At 40.2% G+C, this 23,606-nt stretch overlaps 1 protein-coding gene across 36 annotated transcripts in view; it reads left to right on the top strand.

Moving 5' to 3' along the window:
- Positions 1 to 23,606, top strand: part of SNAP91 (synaptosome associated protein 91) — a 169,339-nt gene that overhangs the window by 140,837 nt on the left and 4,896 nt on the right. For all 36 annotated transcript variants that reach the window (XM_086317006.1, XM_086317005.1, XM_086316994.1 and 33 more), the window contains 4 exons: positions 2,533 to 2,563; positions 3,417 to 3,528; positions 19,365 to 19,448; positions 20,464 to 20,568. In XM_086317006.1, coding sequence (XP_086173132.1) covers positions 2,533 to 2,563; positions 3,417 to 3,528; positions 19,365 to 19,448; positions 20,464 to 20,568 — 332 coding nt within the window. The remainder of the gene's footprint in view (positions 1 to 2,532; positions 2,564 to 3,416; positions 3,529 to 19,364; positions 19,449 to 20,463; positions 20,569 to 23,606) is intronic.

Here is a 23,606-nt window from a genome sequence, read left to right as displayed (position 1 = left end):
ACTCAACGCTATATCAAAAGTTTATCAGATCCCTGAGACAACTTTTTTCCTATGTAGTATTCCTGCAGACATATTTTTGTTTCCCATTCCCATGATTTAAAGAATACATTTCTCCAAAGAATATATACATATGGCCACATGAAAAGGGGCTCAACATCAGTCATCTGTGAAATGTCTATCCAAACCACAGTGAAATATTACTTCACAACCATTTTTTGCCATTTAGTTGCTATATCATGTCCAACTCTTTTGCGACCCCATGTACCGTAACCCGCCAGGCTTCCCTGTTGTGAAATTCTCCAGGCCAGAAAACTGGATTGGGTTGCCATTTCCTCCAGGGGTCTTCCCAACCCAGGGATCGAACCCAAGTCTGCTGCACTGCAGGCGGATTCTTTACCACTGAGCCACCAAGGAAGCTAGTTCACGCGCATTAGGATGGCTGTAATAAAAAAGATCATAACTAGTCTTGATGAAGACGTGGAAAAATTAAAACCCTCACTTCATGGGAAATAGATGGGGAACAGTGGAAATAGTGTCAGACTTTATTTTGGGGGGCTCCAAAATCACTGCAGATGGTGACTGCAGCCATGAAATTAAAGGACACTTACTCCTTGGAAGGAAAGTTATGACCAACCTAGATAGCATATTCAAAAGTAGAGACATTACTTTGCCAACAAGGGTCCGTCTAGTCAAGGCTATGGTTTTTCCTGTGGTCATGTATGGATGTGAGAGTTGGACTGTGAAGAAGGCTGAGCGCTAAAGAATTGATGCTTTTGAACTGTGGTGTTGGAGAATACTCTTGAGAGTCCCTTGGACTGCAAGGAGATCCAGCCAGTCCATTCTGAAGGAGATCAGCCCTGGGATTTCTTTGGAGGGAATGATGCTGAAGCTGAAACTCCAGTACTTTGGCCACCTCATGTGAAGAGTTGACTCATTGGAAAAGACTCTGATGCTGGGAGGGATTGGGGGCAGGAGGAGAAGGGGACGACAGAGGATGAGATGGCTGGATGGCATCACTGACTCGATGGACGTGAGTCTGAGTGAACTCCGGGAGTTTGTGATGGACAGGGAGGCCTGACGTGCTGCAATTCATGAGGTTGCAAAGAATCGGACGTGACTGAACTGAGCTGAACTGAACATTACTGGGGAGAATGTATTGATAACATTGAGCAGCTGCCATGAAAAGTGATTTGGCAGTTTCTGGAAATGTTAAACATACAGTTACCATTCACCAGAGGGGGTACCAGGTGACTCGCCTAGAAAGCTCTTCCCTAGATCTCTGTGCAGCTTTGCACAAGCTTCATCCCATGAGGCTTCCTTGAGCACCCTATTTAATCCTGCCTGCCCCTACTCTCAACCTAACCCACCAGCTCTCTCTTACCCTGTTCTTCATATTCACTTTTCCATAGGCTTGCTGTATTGCCTCTAGTAGCTTATATACTCTTCTATTATTTTGTTGTTTTATCATCCATCTCATCCAAGAGAATGCAAATTCCTCTGTGACTGGGATCTTTATTTGCATCACTGGCTTATCTCATATACTTAGAACAGTGCCTGGCATATGGGGGCTCAATAAATATTTGCTGTAGTAGTCAATGATTTGAGATTAGAGCAGAATGATTTAACCCATTGGGTCAGGAGTTGCCAAGACAACTCACATAATTCGTAGATTCACTGGAAGGACCCAAGGGAGTCAGCACATGGTTGTACTCACTGCTGAGATTAGAGCAGAATCGTAAGGATACACAGCTGGATCATCAAGGGAAAAGTCCAGAAGAATCCACACATGGACTTCCTTATGCTCTCTCCTCCCTAAGAGGGGAAGAACACACAAACATGCAACAACACACAAAGGTTTCTGCCCAGGAAAGCCCTTTATAAAGATTCAGCATCCAAGGTTTTTATTGGATCCTCATCCTGTAGGCACTCTGCCTAACATGTACCAAAATACCAGCCAGTCTCCTGAAAGGAAAGCAGATTTTCAGCATCAACCTAGTTGCTTGTACAGTTCAGACAAGTGAGCCATGCTTATCATTAGGAGAACAACTGTAGAGAACAATTTGGCTTCCCAGGTAGCTCAGTGATAAAGAACCTGCCGGCCAATCATCCCTGGGTCAGGAAGATCCCCTGGAGAAGGAAATGGCAAGCCACTCCAGTATTGTTGCCTGGGAAATCCCATGGAGTCTCAGAGTGGGACACGACCTAGCCACTGAGCCACAGAGAACAGTTTATATTAGCCAAGTTCCCACCCACACAGGCCTAAGATAGCAATCTCAAGCCTCCTAAGTTCACACATTTCTGAATACAGATTGACTTTAAAGTTTGATCCTTAAGAATAACGTGAAGTGAAAGAAAATGCTGGACTTGTGAATATGTTTCCTAAAGTGGTTTCTCTTCTGTAAAACTAAATGCAGTCATTTGTATGCAAAATATGGACTTTTTTTAGACCTCTGATTCTTTGATCTTTTAAATGTCATATCATTTAAACTGAGTATAGAGATTTAAATTCTTTTTTCTCTTATCCATTTATAGATCTTGGAATTTCTGGTACCACATCCAAAAAGTAAGTATTTTTGAAACTGTCTGGTTTTCTTATGACAGTGTATTTGTACTTGTTTGAAACTATCAAACCTTGTACTTAATGGAGTATTACTCATTCTCAGACTAGGTAAATTGGTTTTTATTTCATTGTCAGTTTTTGTTTTGTTGTTATTCTACTGGAATCTCTATTCCACTATTGACTCTGCAATGAAAAGGAATAATCTGTTTCAGTCTCCAGATTCACACTAAATTATATCTAGAAATACTTGGGAATTGTGGTTTGAATACTTTAATAGCTTTAAATTCTAGATGCATTGTAATATTCCTCGCTAACATTGATTTTAAAAAGTGTCTCATGGAATCAGTTCTAAGGAAGAATAGTAAAAATGACAATGTATATGTTTTTTAGATGCATATTTCAATATCTCTGAAATTGGGATGCATTTAGCAATAGATATAATCTTATAATCACTGGAAGGCAGTTGGTAGTCATGATTCAATTGTGTGAAACCTTCTGTTGAAGCCACTAAGATCCAGAAAGTGCCATCATGGATTCATTATCAGTTCAGCGAAGGGTAGACAGTATTTATGACTTACTTGGAAGTTTTTGTAACCAGTGATGAATTCAGTTGAATTTTGTGGCACATTTTTCCATGAGCAGTGACAGGAAATTCCTGTTGTCACTGAGGTCAAAACTCTCTTGATGTTTTTGTCAAATGTCCTTAAGCTCTCTTAGATACGATATGGTAAGGCTCTTCTGTCTGTTTCATCCATTCTCTTTATTACTTCTTGACCCCAAATACAAATAAACATTTAAGGAGCCACATACTATTCTTTTCTGATTGTGTGTGTGTGTTTTGCATGGTTGATTTTAGGGGAGATCTTCAGTGGAATGCTGGAGAGAAGAAGTTGACTGGGGGTGCCAACTGGCAGCCGAAAGTAGCCCCTGCCACCTGGTCAGCAGGCGTTCCACCCAGCGCACCCTTGGTATGTAGCTCCCAGAGGCCAGAGTGGTGCAGGCACTGTGCCAGTTTCCAGGTGTATGGAGCAGGGAGCATGTTGCTGAATTTTGCTACTGATGTTGTACTTCTTGATCCGTGTTGAAGAAATGGAGCAAGATGCAATATTTACCAAAAGGCACATTTCATTGACTTTATATTTACTAAAGATTATGACCTAGCTTTTTAAGTATTTCAAAATAGTATTTATACTACTTCAGACATTAGTTTTTTATTTCTACAATTATAGAAATGATATTTCGATATTTTGAAACATGTAATACCATTGATATTTATCTATGTTTTTACCACATCTCTTGCCCACATTTCCTGATGGTCATAAATAATGAATACTTTTATTTTTGGCAGAAAGAGTGAGCTGTTTTCTATTGTGTACCTGAACTTTCATTTTAAAACCCTATGAAGTCTTCTCACTGTTTTTTAAATTTGAAACTACTATCACCGCCTTTCCTATGAAATTTAGATAGGTCTCGTTTCTGTATCCCCTGGAGTAGAAAATAGCAACCCATTCCAGTATTCTTCTCTGGAGAATCCCATGGACAAAGGAGCCTGGCAGGCTGTAGTCTATGGGGTTACAAGGAGTTAGACCCGATTGTGAAATAACACTTTTGTTTTCAATACTATTATTATTAATTGAACTACAACTTAAGTGGTAGTTTCTATAGGAAAATATCTTCTCAGACTTGGTTTCCAAAACCCACTTCCTTTGGTCTCCCCACTCCACCTGCTGGTGTTTGTAAGAGAGCAGGAAACTCAAGGACTAATGCTTTCTGCCTTTGGTGAGTTCAAAGTCTGAAAGAACTTAATTTTAAGAAGTGATTTCTAAAAGATAACAATGAGAAGATTGCCTGTTATATCTGGATGTTTACCTTTTAAAATCTTTCTTTGCATAAGACAATGCTTAAGAGGGCCATTTTTGTATTTATCTATAAATAAAGTTCCATTTTAATTTTTGTAAAGGATACTTAGTAGAAAACTACCCATCTCTTTTAAACTGACCTATAGGTCTGGAAGATCCCCTAGAGAAGGAAATGGCAACCCACTCCAGTATTTTTGCCTGGAGAATCCCATGGACAGAGGAGCCTGGCAGGCTGCAGTCCATGGGGTCGCAAGAGTCAGACCCGACTTAGTGACTAAACCACCACCACCATGCCCAGGATAGCCATATAATTTATTGTGCAAACTAGTGCTCTTTGAGGGCGAAAGGAAGCATAATTGTTACTCTGGGGCCCCAAGCATGTGTCTGGTGGCCCACATAGATGCTGAGACCATAGGCAGGTAGCACTCTGGGCCTAGGCAGCTGCATTCCATTCTTTATTTTCTTAGTCTATTTTTTTGAAATATAGTTGATTTACAATGTTGTGTTAATTTCTGCTGTGCAGCAAAGTGATTCAGCTGTACATAAATATGTATATATTCTTTTTCATACTCTTTTCCATTATGGTTTATCACAGGATGTTGCGTATAATCCCCTGTACTGTACAGTAGGACTTTGTTGTTTATCCATTCTCTGTATAAGAGCTTGCTTCTGCTAACCCCAAGCTCCCACCCCATCCCTCAACTGCACTGCATTCTTAAATACAAAAACAGTGTTGGCGGTAGAGGGAGAGAGACTCGATAACTCTGAATAAAATCCCTAAAGAAAGAAAAAGCTTCTTCAGAACACATCTTATACATCTGTTAATACTGCACATTGTCAAGAAATCTCATAATTTATATTATCATCACCAAATTAAAAGAACTCATTTTTCTATTCTCTTCTATGCAAAATTAAAGAGATCTTATACGCAGTCCTAAGTAGTTTATACTCTTCCCTGGTGGCTTAGACGGTAAAGCGTCTGCCTACAATGTGGGAGACCTGGGTTCAATCCCTGGGTCGGGAAGATCTCCTGGAGAAGGAAATGGCAACCCACTCCAGTATTCTTGCCTGGAAAATCCCATGGGTGGAGGAACCTGGTTAGGCTACAGTCCATGGGGTCACAAAGAGTCAGACACGACTGGGATGCTGAGGATCTAGCGTTGCTCTTATCAGCAAGATAAAGCTGTTCAGTGTTTTGGTTTGGGTTTTTTTTTTTCAGTTAGGGTATAGTTGATTTACAATGTTGTGTTAGTTTCTACTGTACAACAAAGTGAATTAGCTTTGTGTGTGTGTGTGTATATATATCCCTCCCTCTTGGACCTCTTTCCCACCTACCCACCCCCATTCAGTGTTTTTTTAACTGGTTAGTTAAAAAACAGTCATGGTGATAGCAAAGTCAAAGAAGAGGATAGGGGAGTGGAGGGAAAGGTGTTGAGAATACTGATATCTGGCAGATCAACCATAGGTTAAAAAAAAAAAAAAAAAATTTGGAGCCAGAGGTGGAGAGTAAGATAAGAAAGAAAAGTCTCAGGCAGAATCCACTCAACTGGGGATTATTGTGAACAAACTCAGCAAGACACTGGCTGCCAGGTTTCTATATGGGGCAGTTTGCTAAGTAATGAGGCCATTATCCCCAAAGGGGAACAAGGGAAAAGTATTTTAAAGACAGTGTTGAGCTGGAGACCTTCCTTGACCATCACCTCCCCTAAGATGAAGATTTTAACCATACACAGTCAAGAATTCATCAGATACTTAACAAACAACTCTTTTGCTTCTCTGAGGCCACAGGGCCACCAGTTATCTGATTGGCAGGCAGCATCCTAGAGACTGAGATTAACATTCTCATTTCTCTTAAACCCCCAAACACCTTATTTTTGTTTATGGGGCAGAAAACTTTACACTGTTAATAATGAAACTCAAGAAAGTTAAAGACAGTAGACTTTAGCATAAAATGTCCACAGCAGCTGTGGAAAGAGAAATTAGAACAACAAAAGTAATCTTTTAGGAGGGCAGAGTTGCCTAAACAGAGTTGTAGTTCTGTTTCTTTTGTTTATTTTCCTTAACGTTCTAGGCAGCAATATGAAGGCAGTTATTTTTTCATTGTTAACCCTCACTTCGTCACAAAATTTTACTACCATTTGCTCCATTTAAAGCAGAACTGTACTTCCCGATCAAAATTCTGGTTTGCTTTCACTTTAATCATTCTGAATTTCTCTGGCTTCCATCCACCCCAGTTCTCTCATAAAATGTCTCTTGCATTTTTCTATTCCTTAAATACGTTTGAGTCTCTTTTTCTAAGGACAGTCAAGAAAAAGGAGAGAGAGCTGAGATGTGTGCTTCAGAAGCAATGAGGGAGGGTTTGCAGGTTTTCCCATTAATCTGCAGGCCTTTGTTTTTGAGTAGGAAATGAAAGGTTGGATGTCAGGGTGAAGACCCTTCTGCTGCCTTTTATAGATTTTATTAAGAGACAAGAGCTAGGTTACTTTTCTCAGTTTGTTTTAAATTCCCCTTAAATGCTGCTTAAAGGTACAACTCTTAAAACTTTTCAGATGACAGCACCCAAATTAGATGTAAAAACTTTTAACAGGACTGGCATACTATCATGGCCATCAATAGGGTTATTCATTCCTAGTTTTGAGCACAACAGACCTGCTCAGTTTCCATCAGACAAACTAGGAAGGTACTTGCAACTCAGAAATATGTGCATTTTGTAGAAGGCCATAGTTCTGCCCCTAAAACCAGCTAACCTTTATACATCTGTAGGTGAAACATTTTGTCGAGGATTAAAAAAGAAAATAATTTTTTAAACCTTAGGATAAATAATATTGAGGGGATAAATTATTGAGTTAATCTACCATTTGAACAAAATGACAAACTTAGACTCTCTTTAAATTTTTGACCCATTTATTTGATCAGGAATATCTGCAGATTCACTTTGTTTTGATAACTAGTTAAAAACCTTTTTGCTTTCACATCACTAAATCCTAATGATACAATTCTTGTAAAAAATACAATTGTTATTGTAAGGTACAATTCTGATAAAGCAATTCCAATCAATGATACAATTCTTAGTCTGGTGAGTAGCCTACCCCTAGACTGTTGAAATAATGAGTAGAGTGAATCTGAAATATAATATTTGTCTTATAGAGAAAGAAAAATAACTTTCCCTCTATCCTTCTAAGTTCTTAGTGGAGACTCCTGTAGTAACACATATTAACAAGAGAAAAACAGAAACTTGTTAACATGTATGCTTCATATATACATGGGAGATACCAAAGGGAAAAAATGAGTAACTCCCTGAGGTGGTCTGAGCCACTGGCTTAAATAACCATCTTCAGCTAAAAAACAAAAGAAAGAAAAATATAGGGTGGCCAGTTAATGGAGAGGTTACCAGGAAGAGCGGGTCAACAAAGGTAAGATTTGTTATACAGGGCTTCCCTGATGGCTCAGCGGTGTAGAATCCGACTGCCAGTGCAGGAGACAGAAGTTTGATCCCTGACCCAAGAAGGTCTCACGTGCCGCAGAGCAACTGAGCATCACAACCACTGCGTCTGTGCTCTAGAGCCTGGGAATTGCATACTGAAGCCCGCATGCCCTAAAACCTGTGCTCTGCAATAAGAGAAGCCACTGCAATGAGAAGCCTGCGCACTGCAACTAGAAAGGAGCCCACGCTTGCCACAGCTAGAGAAAAGCCTGTGCAGCACCCACCAGAAATAAATAAATAAATAGAATTATTTTTAAAATTCATTCTTTACGTTTAAGTCAATGACTTCTCTATTGATAAGAGATTCTCTTGTAATTTAGTCATCCTACTCTTCCTGGTACAGAAAGGGGGAGACCCTTAAGTGGGATCTCCTTTGTAAATCTAAACACACCTTACAAAAGTTTAATGTCTACTGTTGTCAGGGCTCCTCCTGCATCTGCTGTTCTTCAGAATAATCAGCTCATAAGAATCCTGGTTCCAAAAAACATATTGGGGGGATATTTTGCTACCCTTCAGTATTTTCTTTCTTTTAAAAAATGTTTTAGATAAATTTGTATAACATTAAGTTACAACTTTAAAAGTGTGTAATTCAGTGATTTTTAGTATTTTTTTGAAGTTGTAAAACTTACATTCTCTATAATTCCAGAATATTTCCATCACCCCAAAGAGGAACATGGTCTTTCCCAATTTTCTGCTTCCCTATTCCATGACATCCAAAAACTTACTGTTTCTGTGGATTTGCCTCTTCTAGATTTTTAATATAAACAGAATCCTACCCTAGGGAGTCTTATGTGCATGACTTCTTCCACTTAGCCTAATGTTTTCAAGGTTGATCTGTGTTGTAGCATGTAACAGTACGTCATTATTTTATGGCCGACAGTTCTGTTGTTTGGATATACCACATTTTGTTTGTTCATTCATTAATGAATGGACATTTGTGTTTCCACGTTTTGGCTATTATGAAAGATACTTCTATTATTTGTATACAAGTTTTGGTAAGGATATATGTCCTCAGTTTCCTTGGGAATATACCTAGGAATGTAACTGTCAGGACTTGTGTGACTCTGTTGAGCTTTTTGAGGAACTGATGCACTTTACCAAGCAGCTGCATTATCTTATATATTTATACCATCAGTGCCTAGGGTTTCAATTGTGACTTTCATATGAATTTCCTTAATGACTAAAGATCTTGAGAATCTTTTTATGTGCCTAATGGTCATTTGTATATCTTTTCTTTTTTTTTTTTTTTTTTGAGGAATGTGGTGAGTTCTAAGGGATCTTTATTATTCTGGATCAGATCAGATCAGATCAGATCAGTTGCTCAGTCGTGTCCGACTCTTTGTGACCCCATGAATTGCAGCACGCCAGGCCTCCCTGTCCATCACCAACTCTCGGAGTTCACTGAGACTCACGTCCATCGAGTCAGTGATGCCATCCAGCCATCTCATCCTCTGTTGTCCCCTTCTCCTCTTGCCCCCAGTCCCTCCCAGCATTATTCTGGATACTAGATGCTTATGAGACATAGGATTTGCAAATATTTTCTCCCATTCTGTGAGTCACCTTCATTTTCTTGATAGTATATTTTAATGCACAGAGTTTTAAATTCTGATAAACTCCAATTTTATCTATTTTTGTTGCTGTTGCTTGTGCTTTTGGTGTCATGTTCAAGAAACTGTTGCCTCATCCAAGGTCTTAAAGATTTATACCTAGACTTCTTTCTAAGAGTTTATAATTTTATCTGTTACGTTAGGTCTTTGACCTATTTTTTAGGCTCATTTTCATATGTGGTATGAGATAGGGGTCCAAATTGTTTGTGTTGCATGCACAAACCCAGTTAATCCGAGAACCATTTGTTGAAAATACTGTTTTTTCAACAATATTCTTCACAGTCTTCTCAAGTATCAGCTGACCGTAGATGTGTAGATTATTTCCAGACTCTCTATTCTGCTGTATGGATCTATGTGTCTGTCCTCATGCCAGTACCACAGTGTTTTCATCAATGTAGCTTAGTTGTAAGTTTTGAAACCAGAAAGTGTGAACGAACCAAATTCGTTTTTGTTTTTCAAGATTGTTTTGTCTATTCTGGGTCATTGGATTTCCATATAAATTTCAGGTTCAGATTGTCCGTTTTTCTAAGAGAAGTAGTTAAAGTTGATAGGGATTGAAATTTTGATAGGAATCACACTGAATCTATAAAGTGAATTGGGAAGTATTGTCATCTTAACAATAATAGTCTTTAGTCGGAGAAGGCAATGGCACCCCACTCCAGTACTTTTGCCTGGAAAATCCCATGGATGGAGGAGCCTGGTGGGCTGCAGTCCATGGGGTCGATAAGAGTCGGACACAACTGAGCAACTTCACTTTGACTTTTCACTTTCATGTGTTGGAGAAGGAAATGGCAACCCACTCCAGTGTTCTTGCCTGGAGAATCCCAGGGACGGGGGAGCCTGGTGAGCTGCCGTCTATGGGGTCACACGGGGTCAGACACGACTGAAGCGACTTAGCAGCAGCAGCAGCAGTCCTTAATAGATTAGACGATGTCTATTTTGCAAGTTGTCTTTAATTTCTTCAACAATGTTTTATAGCTGTTAGTGTATAAGTGTTCTACTGTCTTGTTAAATTTATTTCTAAGTGTGTTATTTTTAATGCTGTTATAGATTAAATTTTTTGTAATTGCATTTTTTATTGTTCATTGCTAGTCTGAACACCACATTGATTTTTGTATATTTATTTTTTATCTTGCAACTTTGCTGAACTTGTTTATTAACTCTGATGGTTTTTTGTGTGTGAATTCTTTGATTTTCTCTATATAAGATAATGTCATCTGCAAATAGAGATAGATTTGTTTCTTCCTTTTTTATTTGAATGCTGTTTCTTTTTCTTACCTAATTGCACTGACAAGATCTCCCAGTACCTCTTTATCTTGTTCTTAGGGAGAGAACTTTCAGTCATTCAACATTAAATATGATATTCAGTTCAGTTCAGTCCCTCAGTCGTGTCTGACTCTTTGTGACCCCATGAATTGCAGCATGCCAGGCCTCCCTGTCTATCACAAACTCCTGGAGTCCAGCCAAACCCATGTCCATGGAGTCGGTGATGCCATCCGACCATCTCATCCTCTGTCGTCCCCTTCTCCTCCTGCCTTCAATCTTTCGCAGCATCAGGGTTTTTTCCAGTGAGTCACCTCTTTGCATCAGGTGGCCAAAATACTGGAGTTTCAGCTTCAACATCAGTCCTTCCAGTGAACACCCAGGACTGATCTCGTTTAGGATGGACTGGTTGTATCTCCTTGCAGTCCAAAGGACTCTCAAGAGTCTTCTCCAAAACCATAGTTCAGAAGCATCAGTTCTTCTGCACTCAGCTTTCTTTATAGTCCAACTCTCACATCCATACATGACCACTGGAAAAACCATAGCCTTGACTAGATGGACCTTTGTCAGAAAAGTAATGTCTCTGCTTTTCAATATGCTCTCTAGGTTGGTAATACCTTTTCTTCCAAGGAGTAAGCATCTTTTAATTTCATGGCTGAAATCAGCATCTGCAGTGACTTTGGAGCCCCAAAAAATAAAGTCTGACACTGTTTCCACTGTTTCCCCATCTATTTGCCATGAAGCGATGGGACCAGATGCCATGATCTTAGTTTTCTGAATGTTGAGCTTTAAGCCAACTTTTTCACTCTCCTCTTTCACTTCCATCAAGAGGCTCTTTAGTTCCTCTTCACTTTCTGCCATAAGCGTGGTGTCATCTGCATATCTGAGGTTATTGATATTTCTCCCAGAAATCTTGATTCCAATTGTGTTTCTTCCAGCCCAGCGTTTCTCATGATGTACTCTGCATATAAGTTAAATAAGCCGGGTGACAATATATAACCTTGACGTACTCCTTTTCCTATTTGGAACCAGTCTGTTGTTCCATGTCCAGTTCTAACTGTTGCTTCCTGACCTGCATGCAGGCTTCTCAAGAGGTAGGTCATCGGAGAAGGCAATGGCACCCCACTCCAGTACTCTTGCCTGGAAAACCCCATGGACGGAAGAGCCTGGTAGGCTGCAGACCTTGGGGTTGCTAAGAGTTGGACACGACTGAGCGACTTCACTTTCACTCTTCACTTTCATGCATTGGAGAAGGAAATGGCAACCCACTCCAGTGTTCTTGCCTGGAGAATCACAGGGACGGGGGAGCCTGGTGGGCTGCCGTCTATGGGGTCGCACAGAGTCGGACACTACTGAAGCGACTTAGCAGCAGCAGCGGCCATAGATTCATCCATCATCAAATCACTGAACAGCATAATTAATTTTTTTACAATTAATGAACCTACAATGACACAACATACTCAAAAACCATAATTTACATGAGTCTTCACTCTTGATGTTGTACGTTAAATAGGTTCGAACACATATATGATGATATGAATCCTTCACACAGAGATTTTTTTCGATCCTAAAAATCCTCTGTGATTACCAAATTCATCAATTCATATTCTGGCAACCCAACACCTGCAACCACTTAACTTTTTATTGTCCCTGTAGTTTTACATTATGCAGAATATCATATAGTTTGCAGATATCAGTTGTGTTCCTCAAGCAATTAACCTAACTTCTCTGAGCAATGGATCACTCATATGTAAAATGGAAGTCAGTATCATCTGCTTTAAAGAATTATTGTAAGAATGAGAGATTGCATATAAAGGTCACAGAGTAGGCAAAAATAAGCACTTTTTATTTCTTTGATATAGTAACAGATTCTTTTTTTTTGTTTTTTTACCTTTACAATATTGTGTTGGTTTTGCCATGTGTCAGCATGAATCCGCCGCAGGTGTGCACGTGTTCCCCATCCTGAGCCCTCCTCCCTCCCCGTGCCATCCCTCTGGGTCGTCCAGATTCTTAAATCAACTTTATGGAATAGGGCCAGTGACCTTACTGCCATATAGTTGGAATCACAGAGAATATAGTTTTTTCAGATTATTTCACTTGTATTCAAGTTTGTTCAATATCATTCCATGGCTTTGATAGCTCACTTCTTTTTAGTGCTGAACAAAATCACTACAGATGGTGAATGCAGCCATGAAATTAAAAGATACTCCTTGGAAGGAAAGTTATGACCAACCTAGATAGCATATTCAAAAGCAAAGACATTACTTTACCAACAAAGGTCTGTCTAGTCAAGGCTACGGTTTTTTCAGTGGTCATGTATGGATGTGAGAGTTGGACTGTGAAGAAAGCTGAGCGCGAAGCATTGATGCTTTTGAAGTGTGGTGTTGGAGAAGACTCTTGAGAATCCCCTGGACTGCAAGGAGATCCAGCCAGTCCATTCTGAAGGAGATCTTTGGGATTTCTTTGGAAGGAATGATGCTAAAGCTGAAACTCCAGTACTTTGGCCACCTCATGCGAAGAGTTGACTCATTGGAAAAGACTCTGATGCTGGGAGGGATTGGGGGCAGGAGGAGAAGGGGACAACAGAGGATGAGATGGCTGGATGGCATCACTGACTCGATGGAGTGAGTTTGAGTGAACTCCGGGAGTTGGTGATAGACAGGGAGGCCTGACGTGCTGTGATTCATGGGGTCACAAAGAGTCGGACACGAATGAGCAACTGAACTGAACTGAACTGAATATTTTATTGTTTGGGTATACTGCAGTATATTTATCCATTCATTTAGTTCTTCCCAATTTTGGCAATTATGAATAAAGTCACTAGGAACAACAACAACAACAAAAAAGAGGTAGGTCAGGTGGTCTGGTATTCTCATCTGTTTCAGAATTTTCCACAGTTTCTTGTGATCCACACAGTCAAAAGCTTTGGCATAGTCAATAAAGCAGAAGTAGATGTTTTTCTGAAACTCTCTTGCTGTTTCCATGATTCATCGGATGTTGGCAATTTGATCTCTGGTTCCTCTGCCTTTTCTAAAACCAGCTTGAACATCTGGAAGTTCATGGTTCACATATTGCTAAAGCCTGGCTTGGAGAATTTGGAGCATTACTTTACTAGCGTGTGAGATGAGTGCAATTGTGCGGTAGTTTGAGCATTCTTTGGCATTGCCTTTCTTTGGGATTGGAATGAAAACTGACCTTTTCCAGTCCTGTGGCCACTGCTGAGTTTTCCAAATTTGCTGGCATATTGAGTGTAGCGCTTTCACAGCATCATCTTTCAGGATTTGAAATAGCTCAACTGGAATTTCATCCCCTCCACTAGCTTTGTTCGTAGTGATGCTTCCTAAAGCCCACTTAGCTTCACATTCCAGGATATCTGGCTCTAGATGAGTGATCACACCATTATGATGATCTGGGTTGTGAAGATCTTTTTTGTACAGTTCTTCTGTGTATTCTTGCCACCTCTTCTTAATATCTTCTCTTCTATTAGGTCCCTACCATTTCCGTCCTTTGTCGAGCCCATATTTGCAGAAAATGTTCCCTTGGTATCTGTAATTTTCTTGAAGCAATCTCTAGTCTTTCCCATTCTTTTGTTTTCCTCTATTTCTTTGAATTGATCACTGAGGAAGACTTTGTTATCTCTCCTTGCTATTCTTTGGAAGTCTGCATTCAGATGGGCATATGTTTCCTTTTCCCCTTTGCTTTTTGCTTCCCTTCTTTTCACAGCTATTTGTAAGGCCTCCTCAGATAGCCATTTTGCTTTTTTGCATTTCTTTTTCTTGGAGATGGTCTTGATTCTTGTCTCCTATAAAATGTCACGAACCTCCATCCATAGTTCATCAGGCACTCTGTCTTATCAGATGTAGTCCCTTAAATCTATTTCTCACTTCTACTGTATAAGGGATTTGATTTAGGTCATACTTGAATGTTCTAGTGGTTTTCTCCACTTTCGTCAGTTTCAGTCTGAATTTGGCAACAAGGAGTTCATGATCTGAGCCATAGTCAGCTCCTGGTCTTGTTTTTGCTGACTGTATAGAGCTTCTGCATCTTTGGCTGCAAAGAATATAATCAGTCTGATTTCGGTGTTGACCATCTGGTGATGTCCATGTGTAGAGTCTTCTCTTGTGTTGTTGGAAGAGGGTGTTTGCTATGACCAGTGCATTCTCTTGGCAGAACTCTATTAGCCTTTGCCCTGCTTCATTTTGTACACCAAGGCCAAATTTGCCTGTTACTCCAGGTGTTTCTTGACTTCCTACTTTTGCATTCCAGTCCCATATAATGAAAAGGACATCTTTTTTGGTGTTAGTTCTAGAAGGTCTTGTAGGTCTTCATGGAACTGTTCAACTTCAGCTTCTTCAGCGTTACTGGTCAGGGCATAGACTTGGATTACTGTGATATTGAATGGTTTGCCTTGGAAACGAACAGAGATCATTCTGTCGTTTTGAGATTGCATCAAGTACTGCATTTCCGACTCTCTTGTTGACTATGATGGCTACTCCATTTCTTCTAAGGGATTCCTGCCCACAGTAGTAGATATAATGGTCATCTGAGTTAAATTCACCCATTCCAGTCCTTCTTAGTTCACTGATTCCTAGAATGTCAATGTTCACTCTTGCCATCTCCTGTTTGACCACTTCCAATTTGCCTTGATTCATGGACCTAACATTCCAGGTTCCTCTGCAATATTGCTCTTTACAGCATCAAACCTTGCTTCTATCACCAGTCACATCCACAACTGGGTGGTGTTTTTGCTTTGGCTCCATCCCTTTATTCTTTCTGGAGTTATTTCTCCACTGATCTCCAGTAACATATTGGGCACCTACCAACCTGGGGAGTTCATTTTTCAGTGTCCTATCTTTTTGCCTTTTCATACTGTTCATGGGGTTCTCAAGGCAAGAATACTGAAGTGGTTTGCCATTCCCTTCTCCAGTGGACCACATTCTGTCAGACCTCTCCACTGTGACCTGTCCGTCTTGGGTGGCCCCACATGGCATGGCTTAGTTTCATTGAGTTAGACAAGGTCGTGGTCCATGTGATCAGATTGGCCAGTTGTCTGTGTTTGTGGTTTCCGTCTGTCTGCCCACTGATGTCCTCTCTTAGTGCCTACTGTCTTACTTGGGTTTCTCTTACCTTGGACATGGAGTTATCTCTTCATGGCTGCTCCAGCAAAGCACAGCCACTGCTCTTTACCTTGGACATGGGGTAGCTCCTCCCGGCCACCGCCCCTGACCTCATTTGTAAATGCCCTTTATCAGGTGTAGGAATTCCCGTTCTATTTCTAGTTTATTTAGTGTTGTTGTGTCATGAATAGATTGTGGATTTTGTCAAATGCTTTTTCTGCATGTACTGAGATAAGTTTTTCTTTTATTTCTTATATTATTATATTACATTAATTGATCCAGCCTTACATTTCTGGAATAAATCTCACTTGGTCATGGTGTGTAATTCTTTTAATATGCTGCTAGATGTGGTATGCTAGTATTTTGTTGAGAATTTTTATATTTATATGTATAAAGAATTTGGCTGTAGTTTTCTTATGATGTCCTTGTCTGTATTTGGCATCACAGTAATACCAGCATCAAAGAATGATTGGAAAGTGTTCCTTTTCTGTTTTTTTGAGAGCTTGAGAAGGGTTTATATTAATTCTTCTTTATACCTTTAATAGAATGGACCAGTGAAGCCATCTGTTTCCGGGCTTCTCTGTGATCAAAAGTTTTTGATTACTAACTCAGTCTCTTTACTTGCTATACATCTATTTAGATTTTTTTATTTCTTCTTGAGTCAGGTTTGGTAGTTTGTGTCTTTCTTGGAGTTTGACTGTTACATCTAGATTATCTAATGTTTTAGCATATAATTTCTTATAATATATCCTTTTAATTCTTTTTATTTCTGTAAGATTGGTAGTAATATCTTCACTTCCTTTCCTGATTTTGGTCATTTAGGTTTCTCTTTTTTTCTTGTCTACTTAAAATTTTATTCATTTTATTGATCTTTTCAAAGATCTTTTCTTTCCTCTTTTGTTTTTCTGATCTTTTTTTTTTTTTCATTTTTCTCTGCTCTAATTGTTTTTATTTGCTTTCTCTGCTCACTTTAGAATTAGTTCTTCTTTTTTGTAGTTTCTTATGGTAGAAGTTTAGATTATTGAGTTGAGATCTTTCTCCTGCATATGAGCTATATGTTCTTGTTTCTTTTTATATCTCATAATTTTTTTATTGGAACCTGGATACGTTGAATATTGTAATAAGGCAGCACTGAAAATCATGTTCTACCCTTCCCCAAGGTTTGTTGTTGCTACTTTTTTTGTTATTGTTGTTTTGCTACTTTGGTAGATTGAGTTATTTGCTTGCTTGTTTTGTCCTTTAGGTACGTCAGCTGAGAATTAGACAGATACTACTTAAACTCCTGGAACCAAAAATATCTCCTGGTATTTGCAGAGGGGCTCTGCGTGTGTGTTAGGCATGACTTGAGACTCAAACAGGCAGGTTGTAACTCTACCTTAGCAATTACTACTGCTTGCTTACAGCCTCCAAGTCAGCCCAGAGGCATCTCAAGTCTTTCCGGAGTATGTACATAGCCCTGGGCATGTGCAGGGCTATCTAATTTCCCAGGAGGATGTCTGGATTTTTCAAACCCTTAATCCTCAAAGCATCTCATTCTCCAGCCTTTCCTCTTGAGCTTTTTGTTTAGGCTGCTGTTTGCCGTGACTGATATCCATTACCTGATACAGCAACAACTGAAAAATTTGCCTTTAAGTATTTTACACAAATGTCTTCAGATAACAGCTTTAGCACTAGATGGGTTCCCAGTTTGGCAAGATAACAACAAGCCTTTTGAGCCAGTGTTTCTAGGAAGCTACCTAGACAAGAGACAAGACAAAGCAAATAATTAAAATATTTTCCGCTCCTTGTGATACTATTCCTGGGAATGTGTGCTGTTATTTTCAAGGCTACAGCTGAACTGGAGGACAACATAAATTTCAAGGGATTGCAGTAGGGTTAATTTTATGCCTAAGGGAAGTATTAGGGGTTTTGGTATATGACTGAAAACTCTCAAACCTGAGCCTGAAATGGGATATGTGAACAGTATCATGTGTAGTCTTCTAAATGCTTCCTAAAACTTGGAATTAATTTTGGTCTTTGTACAAACGTACAACAGTCAGAGAGAAGCAAATATAACACAAAAAAGAATAATAAAAAACTGGGAATAAAATCACCATATGACCCAGCAGTCCCACTATAAGGCATATATCCTGAGAAAATCAAAACTGAAAAAGATACATGTACTCTAATGTTCATTGCATCTCTACTTAAAATAGCTAGAACATAGAAGCAATCTAGATGTCCATGGACAGATGAATGGATGAAGAAGCTGTGGTACATATATATAATGGAATATTACTCAGCCATATAATATAATGCCTTTGAGTAAGTTCTAATGAGGCGGATGAACCTAGAGCCTGTTAGACAGAGTGAAGTCAGAAAGAGAAAGATAAATATTGTATGGTTGGTTGGTGGTGGTTTAGTCGCTCAGTCGTGTCCAACTCTATGCCACCCCATGGACTGTAGCCCACGTGGCTTCTCTGTCCGTGGGATTTCCCAGGCAAGGATACTGGAGTGGGGTGCCGTTTCCTTCTCCAGGGGATCTTCCCAATCCAGGGATCGAACCTGTGTCTCTTGCATTGGCAGGCAGATTCTTTATCACTGAGCCACCAGGGAACCATTGTATGGTTGGTTGGTGGTTGTTTAGTCGTTCAGTCGTGTCCGACTCTATGCGACCCCACGGACTGTAAATATTGTATACTAATGCATATATGGAATCTAGAAAGATGGTACCAATGAATTTATTTGCAGGGAAGCAATGGAGAAACAGACATAAAAAACAGACTTATGGACTCAGGGGGAGGAAAGAGAGGATGAGATGTATGGAGAGAGTAACGTGGAAACTTATATTACCATATGTAAAATAGATAGCCAATGGGAATTTGCTGTATGACTCAGGGAACTCAAATAGGGGCTCTGTAACAACCTAGAGGAGTGGGATGGGGAGGGAGATGAGGGGAGGTTCAAGAGGAAGGGGACATATGTATACCTATAGCTAATTCATGTTGATATTTGGCAGAAAGCAACAATATTCTATGAAGCAATTATCCTTCAATTAAAAAATAAATTAATTTTTTTAAGTGAGGGGAAATGGAAACCAAGTTTTAAACATGTAAATGAAAGCATTCCTCAAATTTCTAATTCAATGCCTATTGGAGAATATAATGATTAGACAAAAAAAAGTTTAGAAAAATTTGACTTCCTTACATTGAAGGGGGCATAAGTAGGTAGAGAGCATAAGCTGAGCCCTAATAGCTCCACAATGGTGAACGTCATGTTAGTCACCTTTGTATCACTGGCATGGTGCTAGTGCCTATTTTTAAAAGTGAAAACTGAAATTTGAGATTTCTTTATATCTTTACACATACTTAGGAGCATGCATTTAAAAGTTATATTCTGTCCTTTTAAAGCCATATTGTATTGGTTCTTTTTGTTTGTTGTTTGTGTGTGTGTGTATGTATGTGTCTCTGTGTGTTTTGTGGGTTTTTTTGATAGCAAGGAGCTGTACCTCCAACCAGTTCAGTTCCTCCTGTTGCCGGGGCCCCATCTGTCGGACAACCTGGAGCAGGGTTTGGAATGGTGAGTGATGACCTGTTTTAAAAATTGTAATTAATACTTCTAAGGACTTTGCCAATCCCAGATTAACTATAGAATATAATTCTCCCCATAACCCAGAAGAGTAAAATTTAAAAATTAAGTCATCTGCTTTAGACATTAAGTAGTCTACACAGGACATGATCAAGTCAGTTATAAGACACTTAAAATAATTTTCCACCATCAAAATAATTTTTGTAGTGCACTGATAATGTCATTTTTGGAGTTCTGTTTACCAAACCAGTGACCTGGGCTCTTAGCTCAATCATCAAAAATCAACTTTTCATCAGTATACTGACTTTTCACTTACCACTTTATCACTAGCAAATTTTAGGGCCATTTCCCATAAAGAAATAAGTCTTTACCTCTTTAAGAACTACACAACAGCAAAGCCTTGTTGGGGTAAGGGTGCTGTCTGGCCAGCCAGGCTTGTCAGGCACCTCAGGGTTCCCTGCCATCTGCCAGCCTCACAACACCCATCATTCTAAGTTACCAGTTGTAGGAACTTTTCTGGTGGTCTGGAGTTTCCAAGGTGGGCTCAGTGGCAGAGAATCTGCCTGCCTATGAAGGAGACACAGGTTCAATCCCTGGGTTGGGAAGATCCCCTAGAGGAAGAAATGGCAACCCACTCCAGTATTCTTTCCTCAGAAATCCCATGGATAGAGGAGCCTGGTGGGCTACAGTCCATGGAGTCGCAAAGAGTCAGACACAGTTGAGCGTGCACCCTGGTGGTCCAGTGGTTAAGAATCCATGCTTTCATTGTAAGGGTGCACAGGTTCAGTCCCTGGTCGGGGAACTAAGATCCCCACATGCCACACAGCACAGCCAAAAACATAAATAAAAATAAATGTAAGTAAGCATCTTTGTAAAAAATTACAAGTGATACTTTTTCACAAACCTGGATTCCTCAGCAATTTTCTTTAACATATTAAAGACATAAACATCAGGGCATTGCCAGAGTGGACTCCACTCACACTGGGAACCCCTCTGCTTTTTTCAGCCTCCGGCGGGGACAGGCATGCCCATGATGCCGCAGCAGCCTGTCATGTTTGCACAGCCCATGATGAGGCCACCCTTTGGAGTTGCAGCTGTACCTGGCACACAGGTCAGTTTTTAAACGTCCACAAAAGAATGACGTTAATTTATAAGTGTAAACTGTCATGTGACCAACAATTTTAAAATGTTTTTACCTGATGCCATCTTCATGGTTGTTGCTTGGGAAGAGGGAAAGGGAACGAGGAAGACAGATGAACAGTGGTGACATTTAAAGGAAAATGATAGAAAAACTAACTGTCCTAAGGTCCCTCCATTCCTTCCCTTAATTTGGAATGTTTCCTGAGAACTACCAGGTATTTAAAATATCTAGGCCTTTATTCCAGGAAAAAATGAGTAGCTCTAATCCATTGTCTTACTTCGTGTTCCTAGAGTTAGCCAAAATTAAGGTTAGGGACACCATACTCCTTGCTGCTAAGTTTGCCCAAGACTAGTGACACTAACTGCAGTGAGTCTGCCAAACTGTGAAGCCTAGATCTTTGGCATCTGGTCCCATCACTTCATGGCAAATGTATGGGGGAAAAATGGAAACAGTGTATTTCCTTGGGCTCCAAATTCACTGCAGATGGTGACTGCAACCATGAAATTAAAAGACACTTGCTCCTTGGAAGAAAAGCTATGACCAACCTAGACAGCATATTAAAAAACAGAGACATCACTTTACTGACAAACGTCTGTCTAGTCAAAGCTATGGTTTTTCCAGTAGTCATGAACGGATGTGAGAGCTGAACCATAAAGAAGGCTGAGTGCTGAAGAACTGATGTTTTCTATCTGTGGTGCCGGAGGACTCTTCAGAGTCCCTTGAACAGGAAAGAGATCAAACTGGTCCATCCTGAAGGAAATCAACCCTGAATATTCATTGGAAGGGCTGATGCTGAAGCTGAAGCTCCAGTATTTTGGTCACCTGATGCAAAGAGCTAACTCATTGGAAAAGACCCTGTTGCTGGGAAAGATTGAGGGCAGGAGGATAAGCGGGCAACAGAGCATGAGATGGTTGGATGGCATCACCGACTCAATTGAGCAAACTGCAGGAGATGGTGAAGGACAGGGAAGTCTAGTGTGCTGCAGTCCATGGGGTCACAAAGAGTCAGACCCAACTGAGTGGCTCAACAACAACAACAAAGCCTGAGGGAGCAATTCCCACAAGACCGCCCTCATCAGACGCTTCAGGTCCCAAAGGCCACCCTCAACTTCAGACCAGCTGCCTGCAGATTTAAGGTTTCCCAGGACCACCCTCAGATTAGGCAGTTTTCTAGAAGGACTCATAGAACTCAGGGAAGCACTAACTTTATTTACATGACAGTTTTATTATAGTGAAAAGATACAAACAGATCCAGCCAAAAGAAGAGATGCACTGGGCAAAGTCTGAGAGGATCCCATATGTGGCTTCTTTGTCCTCAGGGATGCGTTACCCACCCGGCATCACTGTGTGAGGATACACATGCAGTACTGCTAACCCAGGAAGCTTTCCTGAGCTTCAGTACACAGAGTTTTTATTAAGCTCTCATTATATGCGCCGAAGATTTGATGCTTTTGAACTGTGGTATTGGAGAAGACTCTTGAGAGTCCCTTGGACTGCAAGGAGATCCAACCAGTCCATTCTGAAGGAGATCAGCCCTGGGATTTCTTTGGAAGGAATGATGCTAAAGCTGAAACTCCAGTACTTTGGCCACCTCATGTGAAGAGTTGACTCATTGGAAAAGACTCTGATGCTGGGAGGGATTGGGGGCAGGAGGAGAAGGGGGCGACAGAGGATGAGATGGCTGGATGGCATCACTGACTCGATGGACGTGAGTCTGAGTGAACTCCGGGAGTTGGTGATGGACAGGGAGGCCTGGCGTGTTGCGATTCATGGGGTCGCAAAGAGTCAGACACGACTGAGCGACTGATCTGATCTGATATAGGAATGACTAACTGAATTATGTCTCACGTGGTTGAACTCCATCTCCAGCCTCCCTCCTTCCCTCCCTGAAGGTCAGGTTCATATCCTGTGGGCCCAAAGACTGAACTGTAATCATATGGTTGATTTTCTGGCATGGCCAGCCCCCAACCCTGAGTTACCTAATTAGCATAAATTATCAGGTGTCGTGCCACAAATCCACTCTGAATAACAAAGACATTCCAGGTGCTAGGTAAATGCCAAAGGTTTAGAAGTCATCGACCAGGGTCCAGGACAAAGGGCAAACCTCTCTTTAGATGAGGCCAAGTTTCTTACTATACAGCGTGCTACCTTTATTTGCAAAGATGCTAAAATATATGCACCTTGTTGAACTGTTTTGCTGCTAATAATGATGTTCATGCTGATAAATCACCCTTTGTTTATTCCTCTCATAAATGCCTGGCCCAAGGGAAGGGATATGTAGAACCAAAGAAGTTTTCACCATGAGAAATTGATTTAGGATGGAGGAAGAACATTATAACTGCTAGCACCGTGCTGAGCACTCAAAACACGTGGCTCTAAGATATTTTAAGGATATCAGTAAATGGTTTCACTTCTAGTGTATAATTTTTAATTTATCACGTGTGTTTATATTGTCTCAGCCTCACAATAGGAATCCTGTTGTGAACCTTCTGAATGTACTTTAATCCCCTTTTCTTCCTTGAATCATCTCTAAATTCTTTCTCTGCCTGTTCCCAAAATTGGCTTCAGTTTCTTTACTTTAACCCTTCAAAAGCCATAATGACCAGGAGAGTGGTAGTGGGTGTCCAAAAAGATAAATTTAAAAGGTAAGAGACTCCAGCCTTCAAGGCCATCACCAAAGCACTGGTTTCCTGAGAAATTTTCTCCTCTGCTCTGAGATAATGAATGTTGTTTGGGGTTGGGGAGGGTGGTGGGCGGGGAGTGGATATGAAGGGAGGTTTTGGGTTTCATAGTTGGGATTACAATCAATCTAGATATATTTAAATTCCAAGACAAACTCTCAGTTATGAATATTTCCTTGATGGTTAAATATATCCATGACCATCTGCTGCCTTTTTGAAAAATAAAAATTGAAAGGATGTTACTGAGATTTTTTTAAAGTCTTATTGTATTTGGTGTGCTGAATGCTTTAGAAATAACACAGTTTTATTATATAAGGTAGTTTTCCT

Source organism: Bos grunniens, chromosome 9, assembly GCF_055505025.1.
Source record: "Bos grunniens cultivar Pamir isolate PY7600 chromosome 9, Bosgru_T2T1.0, whole genome shotgun sequence".
NCBI lineage: Eukaryota > Metazoa > Chordata > Mammalia > Artiodactyla > Bovidae > Bos > Bos grunniens.
The sequence above is the reverse complement of the archived record's forward strand: the minus strand, read 5'-3'. Positions and strand labels throughout refer to the sequence as shown.